A 17,403-nucleotide genomic window follows, 5' to 3' on the forward strand; every position below is an offset into this window, starting at 1 on the left:
TTCATGTGGTACATATACACGATGGAATACTACACAGCCATAAAAAAGAACAAAATCATGAATTTTGCAGCAACCTGGATGAAACTAGAGTCTATAATACTGAGTGATCTCTCACAGAAACAAAGATCTGAGTATCACATGTTCTCACTCATACAGTGGACCTTGAACATCCAATGTAATAGTATAAGAAAATGACTGATAGTGGTGGGAAACTATGTGGGGGGGAAGGAAGATGGGATTAACGGTAGTAAATATCTGTCTGGGGACGGGGAGACACCTCTTATCAACAAGGGTGTCTAAACGAAGCATATTTGTATACCTAACCCTTAACTGTACCCCACAATATCATAATAAAAAATATTGATTATAAAAAAAAACTAGAAATGGACATTCCATATGATTCAGCAATCCCCTTACTGGGAATATACCAGGAGGAACTCAAAACATTCTACAAAAAAGATACCCGCACACACATGTTTATTGCAGCCTATTCACAATAGCAAACCATGGAACAAACCATCCTGCCCATCTAAACTGGACTGGATTTTTAAAATGTGGTACATATACATGATAGAATATTACACACCCATAAAGGAGGACAAACATATGAACTTGGATGTACTTAAAGTCTATAATACTCAGTGATCTATCACAGAAACATAGAACTGAGTACATGTTCTCATTCACTAATAGACGCTGAACAATTACCATAATACTATAAGAAAGTGATTGACAGTAGTGGGATTCTGCTGAGGGGGGAACACAACATTAATAAGGATAACTGATTTCAAACCAGGTGAAGTGGGGACCAAAGGGAGGCCCAAACTTTACCTGTACGATGACCACTTGTATACCTAGTCCTGAATTCCACTCCACATCATTAAAATTTAAAAAATCAAAAGTTAAGAAAATTTTAAAAAATGAAATGGAATCAAACTAAAAAATAGTGCAAGTGTTGGTGATAGGATGAGATTATCAGTTTTGAATATGGCTTGGTAATAATAATATTTAAAAAGGTTTATTGTTTGTATTTAGACCATTCAGAATGCCCTATCTTAAAATGGCTGCATCAAAATACCAAGCAATATACAGCACTTCAGCTCAATTGGGTGTAATGAGGAGAAAAAAGGTGAGGAATGGTAGTAATAATCAAATAAATGACAAAATGCTTAGTGCTTACTATATGACCAGTGTTCTACTAAGGACATTGCATGTATTCCCCTCCCCCCCATTTAATCCTCACAGAAATTCTGTTAATTAGACAGCACTATAGTCCCTCCGCCTTTGAAGAAACCAAGTCTTGGAGAGGTTAAGTAAATTTCCCAAGGTTACATGGTTTGTTACTTGTAACTCCTAGAGGAATCAAGAGAATCACTGGTAGCAACTAAAGTACAAAAGATATTACAGCAATTTAAAAAGTGCTTGTTAAGGAAAAGTGAAACTAATGGCTAAAATTCATTGAAGGGTAAGAAAAGGAACTGAAAAAAAATCACAGAAATATTCCGATGTGTTCTACCACTCTCATCTTTCCTTGCAGTTGATAAAGAGTTAAGTGACTAGACCCGGAATGAAAACCTGGCCACTAATATAGTTAATGGTAACTTGCTACTCTTGTTTTGAAAGCTATTCTGTTTTCACTCTTTGGTTTTCTCTCCAGGCTACAGTATCCTCCATGATGTTACAACTGCAAGGTGCCCAGATGCTGCAGATGCTGGAGACATCCTTGAGGAAAAGCCTCCCTTCCTCCTTAAAGGTAACAACAGAAAATTCTGAGGGTAGTAAGGAAGAGAAACTTGCTGTGAAAGAGGAGGGAAAGATGTACATTTATGGATCTCCGATTTTGAGCCAGGCACTATTTCATGCTTTCTCTTATTTAATTTGCATTATCTCTCTGCAAGGTATTTGCTGTCATGGCCATGTCATTAATGAGAAAATGGCAATTTGTCTGATATCCCACACAAAATGAGTTGCAATGCTATGATATGAACATAGGTATACCTGAGTCCAAACACTGCCTTTTGCTCTGTGCTGACTCAAAACATTATTTCCCTGCTTTTCCAAGTATTTCACAACACTTGGAATTTGCCCAGAGTTCTCCTCCAAATTTGACTGACATTGCATATTAATTTGACTTTATTCATTCTAATTCATTCACTTGCCAGGTAAGAGATTACCACTATGAGTCTCCTTTGAAATTAGTAACAGGTCAGTTTCTATATTGACTAAAATTTCTCAGTAGCTCTGAACTTAATGCATTATCAGGCTATTTTGGGACTGGCTCCCAATATCTCCCTTAACCTCGTACAAATAATTAGAAATCTCAAAATTAAATAAAATATTGAAATTTATAAATGTTAAAAATTTAAAATATTTAAAAAACTGTATCCCTATAAAGTTAATATATTTTAGGTAAGATAAATGCATTCAACTTTCTCCTTCCCTATCAGATTTGTTATTTCCTTTTTTTTTTTCAGTGTAATGGAGAAAATATTAGCATTCTTTATTTGTAGATCTTATGGTTTTATTTTTCAATCATTAGAAATAAATTAACAAAACAATATACCCTGTTCTTTAATAACAAACAAAGTGGCTTCAAGTCAACTAATCTAAAACAGAAATCACCCACACTGATAGCTCCCACTAATGTTTATTAATATTACCTAATATTTAGCTGCCTTCACTTGACAATCCTTAAAATCTAGACAACTTTCAAGAAAGTCAGCGAATTTTTCTTGGTGGTTACATCAGTTAGACACTCCATGAACACTTGCCTGAGATATTTTTTGTGACAAGCGACTACTTTTTAAGTTTCTCCAGGCTAATCGGCAGTAGCAGAACACTGCCAAAAGAAGAGGTGGAGCACACAGCATCTCTAAGGATACCTGATCCTAAACCAGGGGAAGTGAGAACCAGTTAGTTTCAAACCTCACCTGCATGTAAACTTTATGTACCTAATACCGATTTGTACACCACATCTTCATAATAAAATAAAGTAAAGCATAATAATAGTAATAATAAGAAGAAGAAGAAAGGGCTAGAAATTTGAAAAAAATAAAAAATAAATCTCCAGGCTAAAAGTTTTTCTTCAATGCTCTGTGATGTCGAATTTTGTGATTTAAATTTCTCTTATTTCTTGTGTTAAGGGGACTCTAGTCATTTTGAGAAAAGCTCTTGGTGTACCTCAATAACCCTTTCTTGGAGTAGAGTGAGATAAGGTGGCTATTATGGCTTCTCAACTTTTGTAAAGGAATAACATTCCTCTTCTTCGAGTGCATATTAAAAAATACATATTTTCCCTTAATGGTATTTTAGAATATTTGTATACCAGGTAACTTTAACAGATAACCTAGAACTCACTATTACTCAATACTTAACTTGGACCTAGTTGAGAACATGTTCATTCATTCTTCTAGGTATTACATATTAAATACATTTTTTTAAAAATAACTGTTTTTTCATTACATGGATTAATTGCATAATGGTAAAGAAGTCAAGGCTTTTAGTGTACCCGTTACCCTCCTAGCACACATTGTACATGGTGGGTAATTTTTTATCCCTCACCCTCTCTCAGCTTCACACTTCTGAGTCCCCAAAGTCCATAAATATTAAGCACACTTCATTGTAGATATCAACAGTTGATTCAACTGATAACAGCTACCCACTGTGTTATATTCACTGTGTTTTGTGTTCAGTAAGAAAAAAAAGAGTTTTAATTAATTTGACTATGGCATTATGAAAGAATAACCTTTCAGGTTGGGCTTGGTGGCTCAGCCTATAATCCCAGCGCTTTGGGGGGCCGAGGTGAGAGTATTTCCAGAGCCCGTGGGTTCGAGATCAGCCCGGGCAACTTGGAAAGACCTCGTCTCTACAATGCATAAAATTAGATGGGCATAGTAGCATGAGCCTGTAGTTCCAGCTACTTGGAAGGCTGAGATGGAAGGATCTCCAGAGCCCAGTATGTTGACACCGGGGTGGTTGTGAATGTGCCACAGAACTCCAGCTTGGGAGACAGAGTGAGACTACAACTCAAAAAAAAAGAATAACATTTACATATATCTTCAGATTTTGCAATGAACAATATAGTATAAATACATTTTAACAGGCTCAAGGCACAATTGTGTAAAAAAAAACCTCTATATTTTTCCCAAACTGTACTGAATTTCCCTATCAAACCACCACTCATGGCTGAAAGCACAATAAATTTGGATAAACTCAGTCAACTTAGCTTTTATTCTCCCTTTTGTGTCTCCTTGGTCTAAGATCAATAGTTCATGTGGGGTTAGGGGTGACAGGATACAGTTGCAGTCCTTGGTCGTCATCTATTTGTCGTGGAAAGAATGAGGTGTACATGGCCTTTTTGACCTTTGGTCATTGGCATATTTCCAAACTGGTATCTGCTAAGGCTTCATGTTCACAGCTGGCATGAAGTCTGCTGACATCCACTACTGCATTCTACAATCCCCAAGTCATAAGGACACTTACTGTTCATGGGGTTTGCTCTCACTCACTCTCACCCTCTCCCCTTCTTTCACTCCTCAATAGCTTGCATAGCATGACAGAGGTGGACCCAGGCTTGAGAACCCCAAACTCATTCTCTTGAGTAGTCAGCTATAGCATTCTGGTTTGTAGGAATTCATTTAACTGCTGGATATATATGTTAAAGAATTTTAAGTATGTATACAAACTTTGAACCAGCAACTACCGTTGTGAATATTCTAAGAAAATATTGAGTAGCCATGCAAAGACTCCTGTGAAGCATACTCTATGAAGAAGTACTTAAGTGAAAAGTTGAATATGGCAGAAATGGCTATCAATTGGCAAGTGAATAAATAAATGGTGATGCATTCATGTAATGGAATCCTACTTAGCCATTAAAGATGATAAGATGATTAAAAATTGATTTTTATGTTTATTAACATAGAAATGGACCCACAATATGTTCGGTTGGAAAAATAGAAAGTATGAGTAATTTTATTTTTCTAAAATTGTATGTCTTTATGCGTATAAATATTTGAAATTTTTGGGAAAAGACAATATTAAATCCTACAATAAAGAATAATAGTCTTTAAAAGATTAATTTTGTTTATCTGAATATTTTACTAGTGTATGCATGTTTTATATTTGATGGGCAGTAAACATTTTTCTTATTTGTGGATTCAAAAGTACATGGAGATTCTCTCAGCTCCTTTCTATCATAGAATGTTATGATTTTGCAGAAATAATTCTGTCCTCATCAATCAAGGCACTGTGGCATCTTTTACTAATAAGCTGAAGTCTCTCACTTTCTTGGGGTCCTGCAGGTTTACGGGACTGTTTTCCACATGAACCATGGAAACCCATTCAAGCTAAAAGCCCTGGTGGACAAGTGGCCTGATTTCAATACAGTGGTTGTCCGCCCTCAGGAGCAGGTAAGGTGCCAGATGTGGGTGAATGTTCTTCTCTTTTTATATTTTCCATGTGCCTACATGTTTGCCAATATGGTAAACCCAGGGTGTACAGAATTGAATCATAGTGATGATCAACAAGTTCCAGTTCTCAAGAAGCTGACAATCTGGAGGAAAAGATAGACATACAGATAAATTACAACTAATTGTGAATTATACAAGAGCACAAGATGTACAAAATTCAGAAATAGCTCAAGAGAAACCTGATTCACATAAAGAAGTTGGCTGGGCACGGTGACTCAGCCTGTAATCCCAGCAATCTGGAGGCCAGTTGAGAGGATTGCCTGAGCCCAGGGGTTTGAGACCAGCCTGGGCAATTTGGTGAGACCTCGCCTCTACAATAAATCACAAAAACTAGCTGGAAGTGGTGGTGTGCGTCTGTAGTTCCAGCTTCTTGGAAGGCTGAGGTGGAAGGATCGCCTGAGCCCAGCAGGTTGAGTCTGCAGTGGCCGTGAGTGTGCTAATGTACTCCAGCCTGGGCAACAAGAATGAGACTCTAACTCAAAAATAAAGAGAGAGAAAAAAGGTACATATATATAGAAGTTGGAGGTAGATGTTACAAGAAAAAATTTAAAATACTTCTTAGCGGAGATTTTATCTGAACTGAGTTTAAAGGTAAAATATATTTATAAATATTATGTGGAAAATGGATATTCTAACCAGAAAAAAAAAAGGGCAAAGATATAAAGCTGCTAAACAGGATAATAAGTTAGAGTGACTATAAAGACCAAAATTATAATGCTAGAATTTTCACATCCATTTGAAAAACTTCAAAATTTTTGAAACTAAATATGTAATATATATCAAGGCAAAAATTCATAAGCTTATTCTGAGACAAAAAAAAAATCCCACTAGTATAATACCTTGAATATAAAGTTATTAAAATCACTAAATTTAGCTATATATGCTTATCATTTTGTGGTGAGAACACTTATAATCTATTGCCTTTAGAATTTTCAAGAAAATAATACATTGTTATTAACAGTCACCATTCTATACAATATTTCTCTTGAACGGTTCCTAACTGAATTTTTTTATCCTTTGATCAACTCTCCAATTTCCCACTCACCCCACCCGAAACTTTGATAGTCATCATTCAACTTTCCTTCTATGAATTCTTGTTTTTACTCTACATACAAATGAGATCATGTAGTATTTGTCTGTCTGTGTCTGACTTATTTCACTTAGCATAATGTAATCTAAGTTAATTGTATGTGAGGTGATACATATGATAATTAGCTCAATTTAGTCATTTTACAATGTTTACATATTTCAATATATGTTGTCTATGATAAATACATACAATTTTTGTCAGTCTAAAAATGAAAAAATAAGCAATATATCAAATGAATAAGTTTACATCAAAAGTAAAAAATAAACTAAAATGCAATTATTTTATATTTTAAATGTGATCTTATGCAACAAAGTCTATCAAGTGTATAATTACTGACTTGAGACTGTATTTTTGTGCAAAATTGTCCAACTTTTTTTAAGTTTTCTGATTTTGCACTAATTGTGGTAATATTTTCCTTTGCCTCCTTTACCAAATAATTGCATCTGTTTTTTAATAATCTGAGATCTTTCTGAATAAGTTGCCTATTTGTTTTCTGAAACTTCCATCTGTCTAACCATTTTTAAAAGAAAACATTTCTAATTGGTTTTTAATCTTTGGTTTCAGAGATGGATATTTTAATCTAGAGTTGTCTGTATTAAATTTAGCTCTGTAATGTTCATAGTTTGTGTGTTCTGCAAGTACTCAAACTGTAGTAGCATTTATTCTTACAACAGACACTTTTTTGTTGTTGATTGATTTTCTCTTCCTGTTGAAGATGATGGAGGTGTACAAAAATGCTTTCTAAATAATTGTGTCTTGGATTTAAAAAAAATTTTTTTTTTGGAAAGTAGGATTTATTGAAAGGACAGAAGAGCTCCCAGAGTGGAAGGGGACCTAAAGTGATTGCCCAGATTTATTGTGATACATGAAGAGAGAACAGCATTGCTCTGAAGGTTTTCCTCATAGATCAAATACTTGAGTCTCTGGTTTTTATCTCATGATTTAAATGATTCAGAATAATTGTAAGGTGCCAATAAAACACCGATATTTTATTAATTAAAAATAATTTGGTATAATGGAATTTTTAAAAATAGAGGTGCAATTATAAAATACAGAAAATGTGGTTTATTTCTGTTTTCCCAATGATAATAGGATATGACAGATGACCTTGATAATTATACCAATACTTACCATATTTACTCCAAAGACCTCAAAAACTGTCAGGAATTCCTTGGCTCACCAGAAGTCATCAACTGGAAACAATGTTTACAGATTCAGAGTAAGTATGAGGAATGGTATGTGTGCTGACTCATTTCTGTGTCCCAAGCAAGTCTTCAGATGACTGGTACCTTCTTCCTTCAGGCTCTATACATGCTTGGCCCACTGTCAACTTTTTTTTACTCAGCTTTAACTATACCTGTAAAGGTGTGTTTTAAGGTTTAAAATCAAACCTTAAAACTTGCAAAGAATGTAGTTTATTAGGGCACCTCAATATAATGTCTTGGTACTAAGGATTTGTGACATATTTTGCAGCTGCAACTGAATCCATAGGGTGATCACATGCCAGAAAGGAGCCTCCCCTCTGGCCTTCTATTCCTGGAATAAGCATAATAACTCTTTTTGTCATAGATCACCTCTCAAGTGACCAGGGAAAACTGCTGTGGTGACAAGCATGCCCTCTGAAATCAGACTCCCTAGGAGGACATCTGCCTATTACTTGCTATGTGATCTTAACCAACTGATTTACCTTCTCTGAGATCATGTTCCTCATATATAAAAATGAGGATAATAATGCTATCTATAATACAGGGCACTAAAAAGATCAAATAAAATTTTGACTAGGGACAGCTTAGCATGATACCTAGATGTGTCAGATTACTGGATGTGTGAGCAAACCTCATAGTCTATGAATCAATGATGTGGGCTTTGTAAGGCAGTTATTCTGCCTGTCTCATCTGGAGTCACTCATGAATGGACTATTGGTTGGTCTTACCATGGCCTCATTCATGTGTCTGAATGAGGATTCTGGCTGTCAGTGCCAACTGGTGACTGTGGTGACATTATAGGAGCACATGTCTTCAGTAGGCTTTTTAAATGGTGTTAGTCTTAAGGTAACCAAGAAAGGGGACAGAAGGGAAAACCTCAAGGTGGCATGTTTACACATCTCCTTACATTAAATTTTCTCTTTCTATTGGTAAAAGCAAGTCACATGGCCAAGGACAGATGCAGTGCAGGAGAAGGCTATCCCAGGAAGGGATTCTGGGATATATGCGGAAACTGTGGGTCTTTACACAACAATCCATCACACTAAGAACATAGCTCAGTAGATGTTACCTAACCTTTTTAAAAAAACACATCTACTTGATTATTAAAGCTACATGATTATGTATCCCAGAAAACTTGGTTCTAGTGTCAGTATTGCCACTAACAACACAACCATGGCCAAATCCATTCCTGGCCATGTTTTCCCTTAGAAGAAGCAGGAAACAAGTATACAAAGCATGACTATGTAACTCACATCACACTGTGGCAGCATCAAGCCCAGAAGCAAGGTTTTATGAGACATAATCCCAGTTACTTCCTGCCCCACTGGAGAGCTTCTCCCTGGAATGTGTCTAAACCATTACATTGGTTATTATAACCCCATCTAGGTTCACAGTCCAGCCTGAATGAGGTGATACAAAATCTTGCAGCCACTAAATGTTTCAAAGTCAAACACACACAGTGCATTCTCTATATGACTCCAGAGACAGTCAAGAAACTTGCCCCTTCCCTGCTGGATGTGAAGACTTTTTCACCCAATAATTGCAAGCCCAAGCCCATGTGAGTCTGATAAAAAAACATTCTCTACTGCTCATATCTCTCATTACTGATGCAGCGTCCCATCTTCTCTCCTTGCTTTCACGCTGGTCTTCCTACAGTGTTCCCAAAAAATGTAACTTAGACAATGTATCTTTCCTGCTTAAAAGACGCCACCATTTCCCTTCTCAACTGGAATAAATGAGGCCTCTGACTACCACTTGGACACTTCCTGCCCGTCTTGCTCCCTTCTGCCAACAACACTGAACTTCACTCTGTTTTTCTGTCATCACAAGCTCATTCATGGGGACTTATTGTTTCTTCTGTCTTCACTGTCTCTCAAGACAAAAGAGGTAAGAACAAATATATACCTTCATACTTATGGATTTTTTTTCTTCTTGGACCCTTCATAGCAACCAAGAGATGTTTAAACTCTCATCCCTTGATGCTTCCCATGCTCCCTTGGTGAATAAATTTTGGTTTCATGGTGGCAATGAAAGAAGTTGGAAATTCATTGAGCGCTGTATTCGGAACTTCCCCAGCATCTGTCTGCTGGGGCCAGAGGGGAGCCCTGTTTCCTGGAGCCTGATGGACCAGACTGGAGAGACACGGATGGCAGGCACCTTGCCTGAGTACCGGTCCCAGGGCCTCATATCCTATGTTGCCTATTCCTTGGTCCAAATATTGGACAAACTTGACTTTCCCATCTATTCTCACGTAGACAGGAAGAACATAGCTATGCAAAAAGTGAGTCACGCTTTGTGTCATATCATCCTGAAAGAAAACTGGAACCAGTGGAACTGCATGCCTCTGTGAGGCCAGTCCTGAACAGAAGACAGTGTTGGGTGGACCTGGGCATGTGGTTGGAGGACTGGATGACGGATGAAAAGAAAAGATAAAACTATTTGTACCCCCTAAAGCTATTGCAGTAAAGAAAATCTGCATTAATAAAAACAAGATAAAAATTAACTGTTAAACTATTAAAAACCATTGAATTAAAACAAGAATGCTAACTTTTTTTAAAATTGTCATCAGCAGGAAAGAAGTGAGCACTGTTTGGGCTCTGGGGAGGCAGTGTGATGGTCAACAGGTCACTATGGTCCCTGTACTCACAGGTTCCTCCAGGGAAACAAGCCCAGGACCTCTTGCATTGGACTCACATAGTGTAACCCCTCACACATCCAGGATCTCTGGGACCCGAATAAGTGAATGTCTGTCTGTTTGTCTGTCTATCTATCTATCTATCTATCTATCTATCTATCTATCTATCTATCTATCTATCTATCCACACACCCAATCTCCAAATAAATTATCCTAGAAATCCTAGTTTAACAATGGTGGAAGGCTACGTATCACTGACTTAATTTTGCCTTTGACTTACTTCCCTTCCACCCCCCATAGTAATGTCCTTTAAGTTAAAAAGCGTCTACTCATAGAGGATGGTATAATGGAAACTGAAGACTCAAGAGGAAGGGAAAAAGGAGTGGAGGGACCAAAAAAAATCACCTATTGGGTACAATAGGCACAGGTGGGAGTTGTGGATACTCTTAAAGCCCAACTATTCGTATCCTCCAAAGCTATTGAAATATTTTTTTTTAAAGCATCTGCTGAGCTTTGTTAATTATAGGAAGAATTTGGCTTATGGTTCAACTTCAGAAAAACTTAAATAGTCCCTTTTGTAAAACTAGTTCTCAAGGAGATAAGGAGAGTGTACACACAATTAACAGGGTTATGTTAAAGACTTTGGGAAGTTGTGACCTGACCAAGGAAGTTTCCCCAGCTCCTTGGATCCTTGCTGGCACGTAGATGTCTGCAGTTTTCAGTCACCTGTTGATCCCAACCCTCCCTTCTTTCCACCCTGCCCTTAGCATAAAAAGAGTCTTAAATTTGTGCTGACTTAAGATGGTTCTTTGGAACATTAGTCCACCATCCTCTTGGTTTGTTGGCTCTTTGAAACAAAGTCGCCTTCTTTGCCCCCTGACGCGTCTCTCCACTTATGGGCTGCTGTGCCTCAAGCAGTTCAAGCTTGAACTTGATTACACTAATGAATGAGTTGGGAGACACTTGCCAAATATTCTGGAGCTTGGGGGCAGGGTGTAGATAATGTTTTCTAGGCACTATGACACATTCCTTTCTCTCCTGGAGGACTTTCCCTTCACTATCAACAATGCTTCATTAAGTCTTTGGAGATTATTCCCTTCTGTGATTGTTGCTTTGTATGTATGTATATTATATATATTATATACAAATATATATATGAGCTATATATATTTGTTTAGGTTAAACAAAGTATATACAATATAGCAGAGAGAGTTGTTTTTTAAAAAAACAAACTTCTGTTATCCTGTCCTCTCAGCTCCCACTCGAGGGAAAAACGATCCACTGTTGCTTTTAAGGCTGAGCTTCCTAAACCTGCCACACCCCCCAAACAACACAGAGATGTTTGTCTTTGATTGTACACAATTTTGGTTGTGTTTGTTTAAGCAGAGTGGTTTATGATGGGGAAAACACAGATGGGCATATAGAAGGGGGGGGGGGATGGAAGCTCCCAGACCCAAGGAAGTGTTTATTTATTGAGAAGAGACAAAAGTTGAGGGAGAAAGGAGTCCAATGCACACCTGATATTCCACTTGACTTTGGAACATTACCTGTCTTAGTTTTCTCCTGCTGCAGTGACAAAATGTCTGAGACTCGGTAATTTATAAAGAAGATGAATTTATTTCTCATGGCTCTGGATGCTGAAAGACCAAGATCACAATGTCAGCTGGTTTGGTGTCTGGTGGGGGCCCAATCTGTGTTTCCAAGATGAAACGTTGTTGCTGTGTCCTCTGCAGGAGAAGAACACTGTGTCCTTATATGGCTGAATGACAGAAAAACAAAACTCCAAAGAGTTTTCTCCAGCCCCTTTATAGAGCACTAATCCCATAAAGTCCCTACCTCTTGATATTGTTATGTGATCAAGTGTCAGAATGAATTTTGGAGGAGATACAAGCATCCAAATCAAAGTATTACTTCAAGATGCCTGAACTCTATGCATTTTAATTGCTTCATGAAACAGTTGATTGCTGGAGGGCAACAGCAGGCAAGATATTCTTGCCAGTTGGGACAGGTTAGTTAGGACAGTTTCCTGTCCAAACACTACAAGAGAAACATAATTTGGTCTCAGCACTGGACGTCAAAGAAAGCTCTCAAATGAAAGTGATCAACTTGTTAAGAACCTGTTCCCTCTAGTCCACTTAAACCTAGAATTAGGCTATGGAATTAAGGACACCTCCTCACCACCACTATCCTTTCAAAAACATGACTGAGGTTTAATTTCCTGGCCAGTCAAGAAAGTGGGGAAGTACACTTTGGAAAAGGGTTTCTCAATCTTGTAAGAATGACATTTTGGGCTGAATAATTCTTTGTTGCAGGAGCTGTCTTGTGCATTGTAGGATGTTAACATGACACCTAGCCTCTACCCATAAGATGTCAGCAATACTCTCTATCCAAATTTTGACAACTAAAAATGTCACCAGATAATGACAAATGTCCCCCCAAGCAGAAATTGCCTCTGATTGAAAACCACTGATTAAGAGTAGCAGTTCTTAAACCTGAGCTTGCATCAGAATCACCTGGCTGAAACGATCCATGTTTTAATACCTCTAGATTCTCTGATTTAATAGATATTTAGTGAAACCCCAGAATTTACATTTCTAACTAGTTTCCAGGTGATCTTGTTGGTACTGGTGATCAAGGGACCATGCTTTGAGAACCACTGGTTTAGAGAAATAATAGAACGTAAGATTATAGATGAAAATTTTATCCCACTCTACTTGGGTATATTATTTTACTTTTGAAGTTACAATGTAAATCTGTGCTCTAAATTGATTCATAATATTATTTCATACAAAATTTTTAGAGCTTTTATGAATTTACCAAACCAATAATAACCAAATATTTGATCACACTGAACTAATATAATTTAGCTAACTGCTCTTTGTTAGTGAATGCTGAGGTTAATTTACTTTCATTTGTTCCTTCCTTCTTGTTTTCTTTACCTTCTCCTTTCATCATTCTTTTGTTATTTCTACTTTTTCTCTTTTGAAAAAATGTTTTTAGAGACAGGGTGTCACTATGTTGCCTAGGTTGACCACAAGCTCCTGAGCTTCAATGATTCTCCTGCTTCAGCCTCCCAAGTAGCTGGAACTACAGGTGAGCGCAAATATGCCTAACTCTTTCTCCCTTTTCTTAAATTTATATTGTCCAGGAAGCCTCTCAGGCCTTGAAGTGGCAAGATCAGAGGGTGCCTACATTCTCATTCCTCTTGATTTTAATTTTCCAGACTGTCCTTCATGCTGGAAGCACAAAAATAGATGTGTCAAATTCTCTACATTATTAACTTATTATTGACTATGTGCCAGGCACTGTTGTATGCAGTTGGCACATAGTGAACAAAGGACATAGTTCTGTGGCATTTATACTCTATGATCACTAATTGATACATTTTCATATTACTATTCTTGTGATAATTTTAAAGATTGTGTGGTAAGAATGCACAGTGGAAAATCCCAAGTCTGCCTCCTAAAAACTGCAAATATTGGTTAAGTTATTCTTTATGTCATAGCCTTCTTCAGCTGTAAAATGGTATTTACTTTACAGGATTGTTGTAAGGATGAATAACTTAAGGATTCAATAAACATTCGATATTATTTTTATTATTAAATACTAGGAGGGTACAATGATCACTTGTGTGACAGAGACAGAAAATGTTTAGCAGACTAGAGCCAAGTTATATAGTTTCTGGAATATGGATTAAAAATTAGGTCCAATATGACTTGGTATCAATAACTGGGATACCAAAATACACTTACTCATAAACCTGCTGGCTTGAGAATACCAGAAATACTTTATTAGATATAAAAAGAATACCTTAAAATATTGAGTGTTGACAGTGAGAAAACACAGACCTGTAAAGGTTAAGAAGTACCAGCTTGAACATTCACTTGAGTATTTTGAAATTAGACCTGAAGGGCCTTTTATATTTGTTGAACACGGGACTCTAATGAGAGAGATATAGAGACCACAAAGAGCCAGCTCCGATGCAAACACACGAGGGTCTTTATTCAGGCTCGAGTCTGGGCTCACGCCCGAAGCAGCAGCTTCAGGGACCAGAGCCCCGATTCACAATGGCAAGTAGTTTTTATGCACAATTACAGAGGGAGGGGAAAGAACTCCAAACTTGATTTTACATGATTGGGTAATTTCTCCTAATGGGTACGGGAATACCTGGTATTGGTGGGTGCTGCCCGTGATTGACAGAAACCCACGTAATGGGTCGAGTGAAATGTTAGATAAGTTAGGTCCATACAATCTCGGTTTATGAAGTAACCTGGGCCGGCAGACAAAGGGTTACATTAGCCCTTTTAGTTTACCGATCCAGCCCAAGGCTTACTTAGGAAAGCTTGTTTGCTTAACTTTTGCATAGTCATTATGGGACAACAAAAGCCAAACTTAACAAAGTTTTAAATATGAATGCTGCAAACACATACAGTGAATGTGGGGTAGAAAATCATATACTAATTCTGGGAATTTATAATAGCAAGCTTATAATAGCAAGGCAGTTACTTTTATAAAGGTCTTTGTTCCCTGCAGGTTTACATAGCCACTGCTGTAAATTATCACTGAGATATAAACCGGTGATAAAGCCCACCTAGAGAGGAGGTGGCTCCTCTAAGTCTGGTGCCACCTTGTAGGAATGTTTGAAAGAGGCTTATCGCTTTATCCTTTACATCCCGTTGTAAAAGCATAAGTTAGCCTACTGGTTTGGGTTTGACAATGCTTAACCCGAGGATTCTAAATACAAACACTGCTTAAAACCCGACATATGCCTAATTCTACGGGGTCTGAGGTAGGATTCAAAGTACTAAGATTTCATAAAATACATGAGGTAGTCATAAAATGCATGAGGTAGGAATACACAAAATATATAGTAAACATGAGGTGGGGATATATGAAATATAGTGAACTAAACGCTACTTTTACAGCAAATAAGTTTCTTGGTTTCTTGGGTCTCTCAATAGCATGCTCTTAACCTAAATCTATTGTTGTCCTCTCATTCCCCCCCTTCTCATGAGGGTAGGGTGAATCTAATCTTAGATTCCTTTAACATGCTGAGTTGTCTAGGGATACCTGTTGATATTGTTGTTTGAGGACCATAATGTGCACAGCGTTTATTCTGGCGTGTACAAAAGTTATTAGTTTGTTTATAATACATGGACCGAAGGTTAGCAACAACAAGAGTATGATCACGGGGCCTATTAAAGCAGACAATAATGTAGTTAACCAAGGTGAGTAGTTTAACCAATTTTGAAGCCATCCTTGTCTCTGTTCTCGTTCTAATTTCCGTTTGGCTAAACCTTTGCGGATCTTGGCCATGGATTCCTTAACGACACCCGAATGGTCTGCATAGAAGCAGCATTCTTCTCCTAGTGCAGCACACAGTCCACCCTGATGCAGGAATACTAAATCTAGACCTCTACGATTCTGCAAGACCTCTTCAGATAAGGAGGTTAAGGAATCTTGAAGATGAGAAATGGATGTCTCTATTCTTTCAATGTCTTGATCTATAGCAGCTCTGAGGCCATCATATTGGTGGCTCTGCGCTGCTAGGGAGGCTATACCTGTTCCTGTTCCTGCCAGTCCGAGTCCAAAGAGGACTGCCAGGGTAATGGCGGTGACTGGCTCCCTCCTCTTTCTCTGGTGGGTACTGTTGCTATACCAGTGGAGTATGTCTTCATCAGTGTGGTAGAGGATTTTAGGGAGCAGTTGGACTAACACACAAAAGCCCCCCCTGGTTTGGCTTAGGACCTGTCCATGGAAGCAAGGAGTTAAACCTGTGGTACAGGCCCACCAGCCATCTCCAGGGGGCAGGTAATAGTCTGAGCTGGTTACAGGCAGCGTAGCGTTGCATAAGGACTGAAATTCTGGTGGGGGGCGGCCTATGCATAGTCCCTGGCCCGTTACCGATTGGAGAGTGAGCCCCTGAGTTGCCGGCTGCCATCTACAAGAACTGGAATTACGCTCAGTTGTATGATTCCCCATTACTGCAATTCCTTCATAATATGGGGGCTGGATGTTATAACATAACCAGCAAGACTGGGTAAATTCAGGCCTTGTGGTATTCAGGAACGTATAAGCTTGGGTAAGTAAGTTCCACAGTGGATGCATGGGGGGTCCGTGTATGGGTTTTAGGCCAGACCGATTCATGGAGCTTGCCTGTCTAGATGAGTTTGCCATAGCCTCTATGGGACTCGGACTAATACGTGGTGGCAGCAGTTTAAGCTCAGGGACAAGTACTGGGTTAGGTCCTATAGCCACATGGGGGCTCTGAACTGTTAATTTTATCATAAAAATAGCTCCTGGATCCCCTGCCCCGGCACTGTATATTCTGAGACCCCACACTTTTCCCATCTCCCATCCTCGAGCATTCCTGCCTTCTTTGGTGAAGCTTATTGTTATGGGGTTACATTGTTCACCTCAGGTAGGGTTGCATCGTTTATGGAAGTTGGGGGTACCTGCCCTCTGCACCTGTATTAAGTCGTTGGACTTGGCAGGGCTCCAATTTATGAAACCTGTGGTGACACAGGACCAGTTGGGGCAATAATACCGAGTGGGATTGTTACAGTTTATATCTCTGTCATGCCCCGGGCATACGTAAAAGTACCAGTACCTGCCGCTAGTGCCTCCCTGGGTTAATTTCCATTGCATAGCAGCCATGTGGAAGAATTGGGTCAGATCCCCGGTCATGACTGGAAACCATGTGTGCAGGGGGGTCACGTTAGAAGCTTGCCAAATGACATCAGTGGTGGAAAGATCTATAACCTGCCAGGTTAAGTTCACAGGTTGGTGGGGATTGGGGCTTGCCCGGAGGGATCCTAACCCTGTCATGAAGAAGCAGAAGAAGAAGTACGACATAGTCTTAGCTTTAGAGGATTGTCCTTGTCCCGTTTGCTTTTCCATTCCGGCAGGTAGTCCTGCAGTACCGCAAACGGCTCGGCTGGTCGGACGTGGGTGTAGTGGATCCACGGGACGATGCCGTCTACCTTGAGTGCGGTGGGTGTGGTT

At 38.6% G+C, this 17,403-nt stretch overlaps 1 protein-coding gene across 1 annotated transcript; it reads left to right on the forward strand.

The window, feature by feature from the left end:
- Positions 1-1,663: 1,663 nt before the first annotated feature.
- Positions 1,664-10,113, forward strand: LOC103269914 (glycine N-acyltransferase-like). Its single transcript, XM_008067467.2, has 5 exons — positions 1,664-1,753; positions 5,301-5,408; positions 7,651-7,777; positions 9,150-9,321; positions 9,711-10,113. Exons 1-5 carry the CDS (start codon positions 1,673-1,675, stop codon positions 10,111-10,113), a joined length of 891 nt encoding a protein of 296 aa, XP_008065658.1. The 5' UTR covers positions 1,664-1,672.
- Positions 10,114-17,403: the final 7,290 nt, after the last annotated feature.

Source organism: Carlito syrichta, unplaced genomic scaffold, assembly GCF_000164805.1.
Source record: "Carlito syrichta isolate Samal-C Ts95f unplaced genomic scaffold, Tarsius_syrichta-2.0.1 Scaffold309639, whole genome shotgun sequence".
Lineage (NCBI taxonomy): Eukaryota > Metazoa > Chordata > Mammalia > Primates > Tarsiidae > Carlito > Carlito syrichta.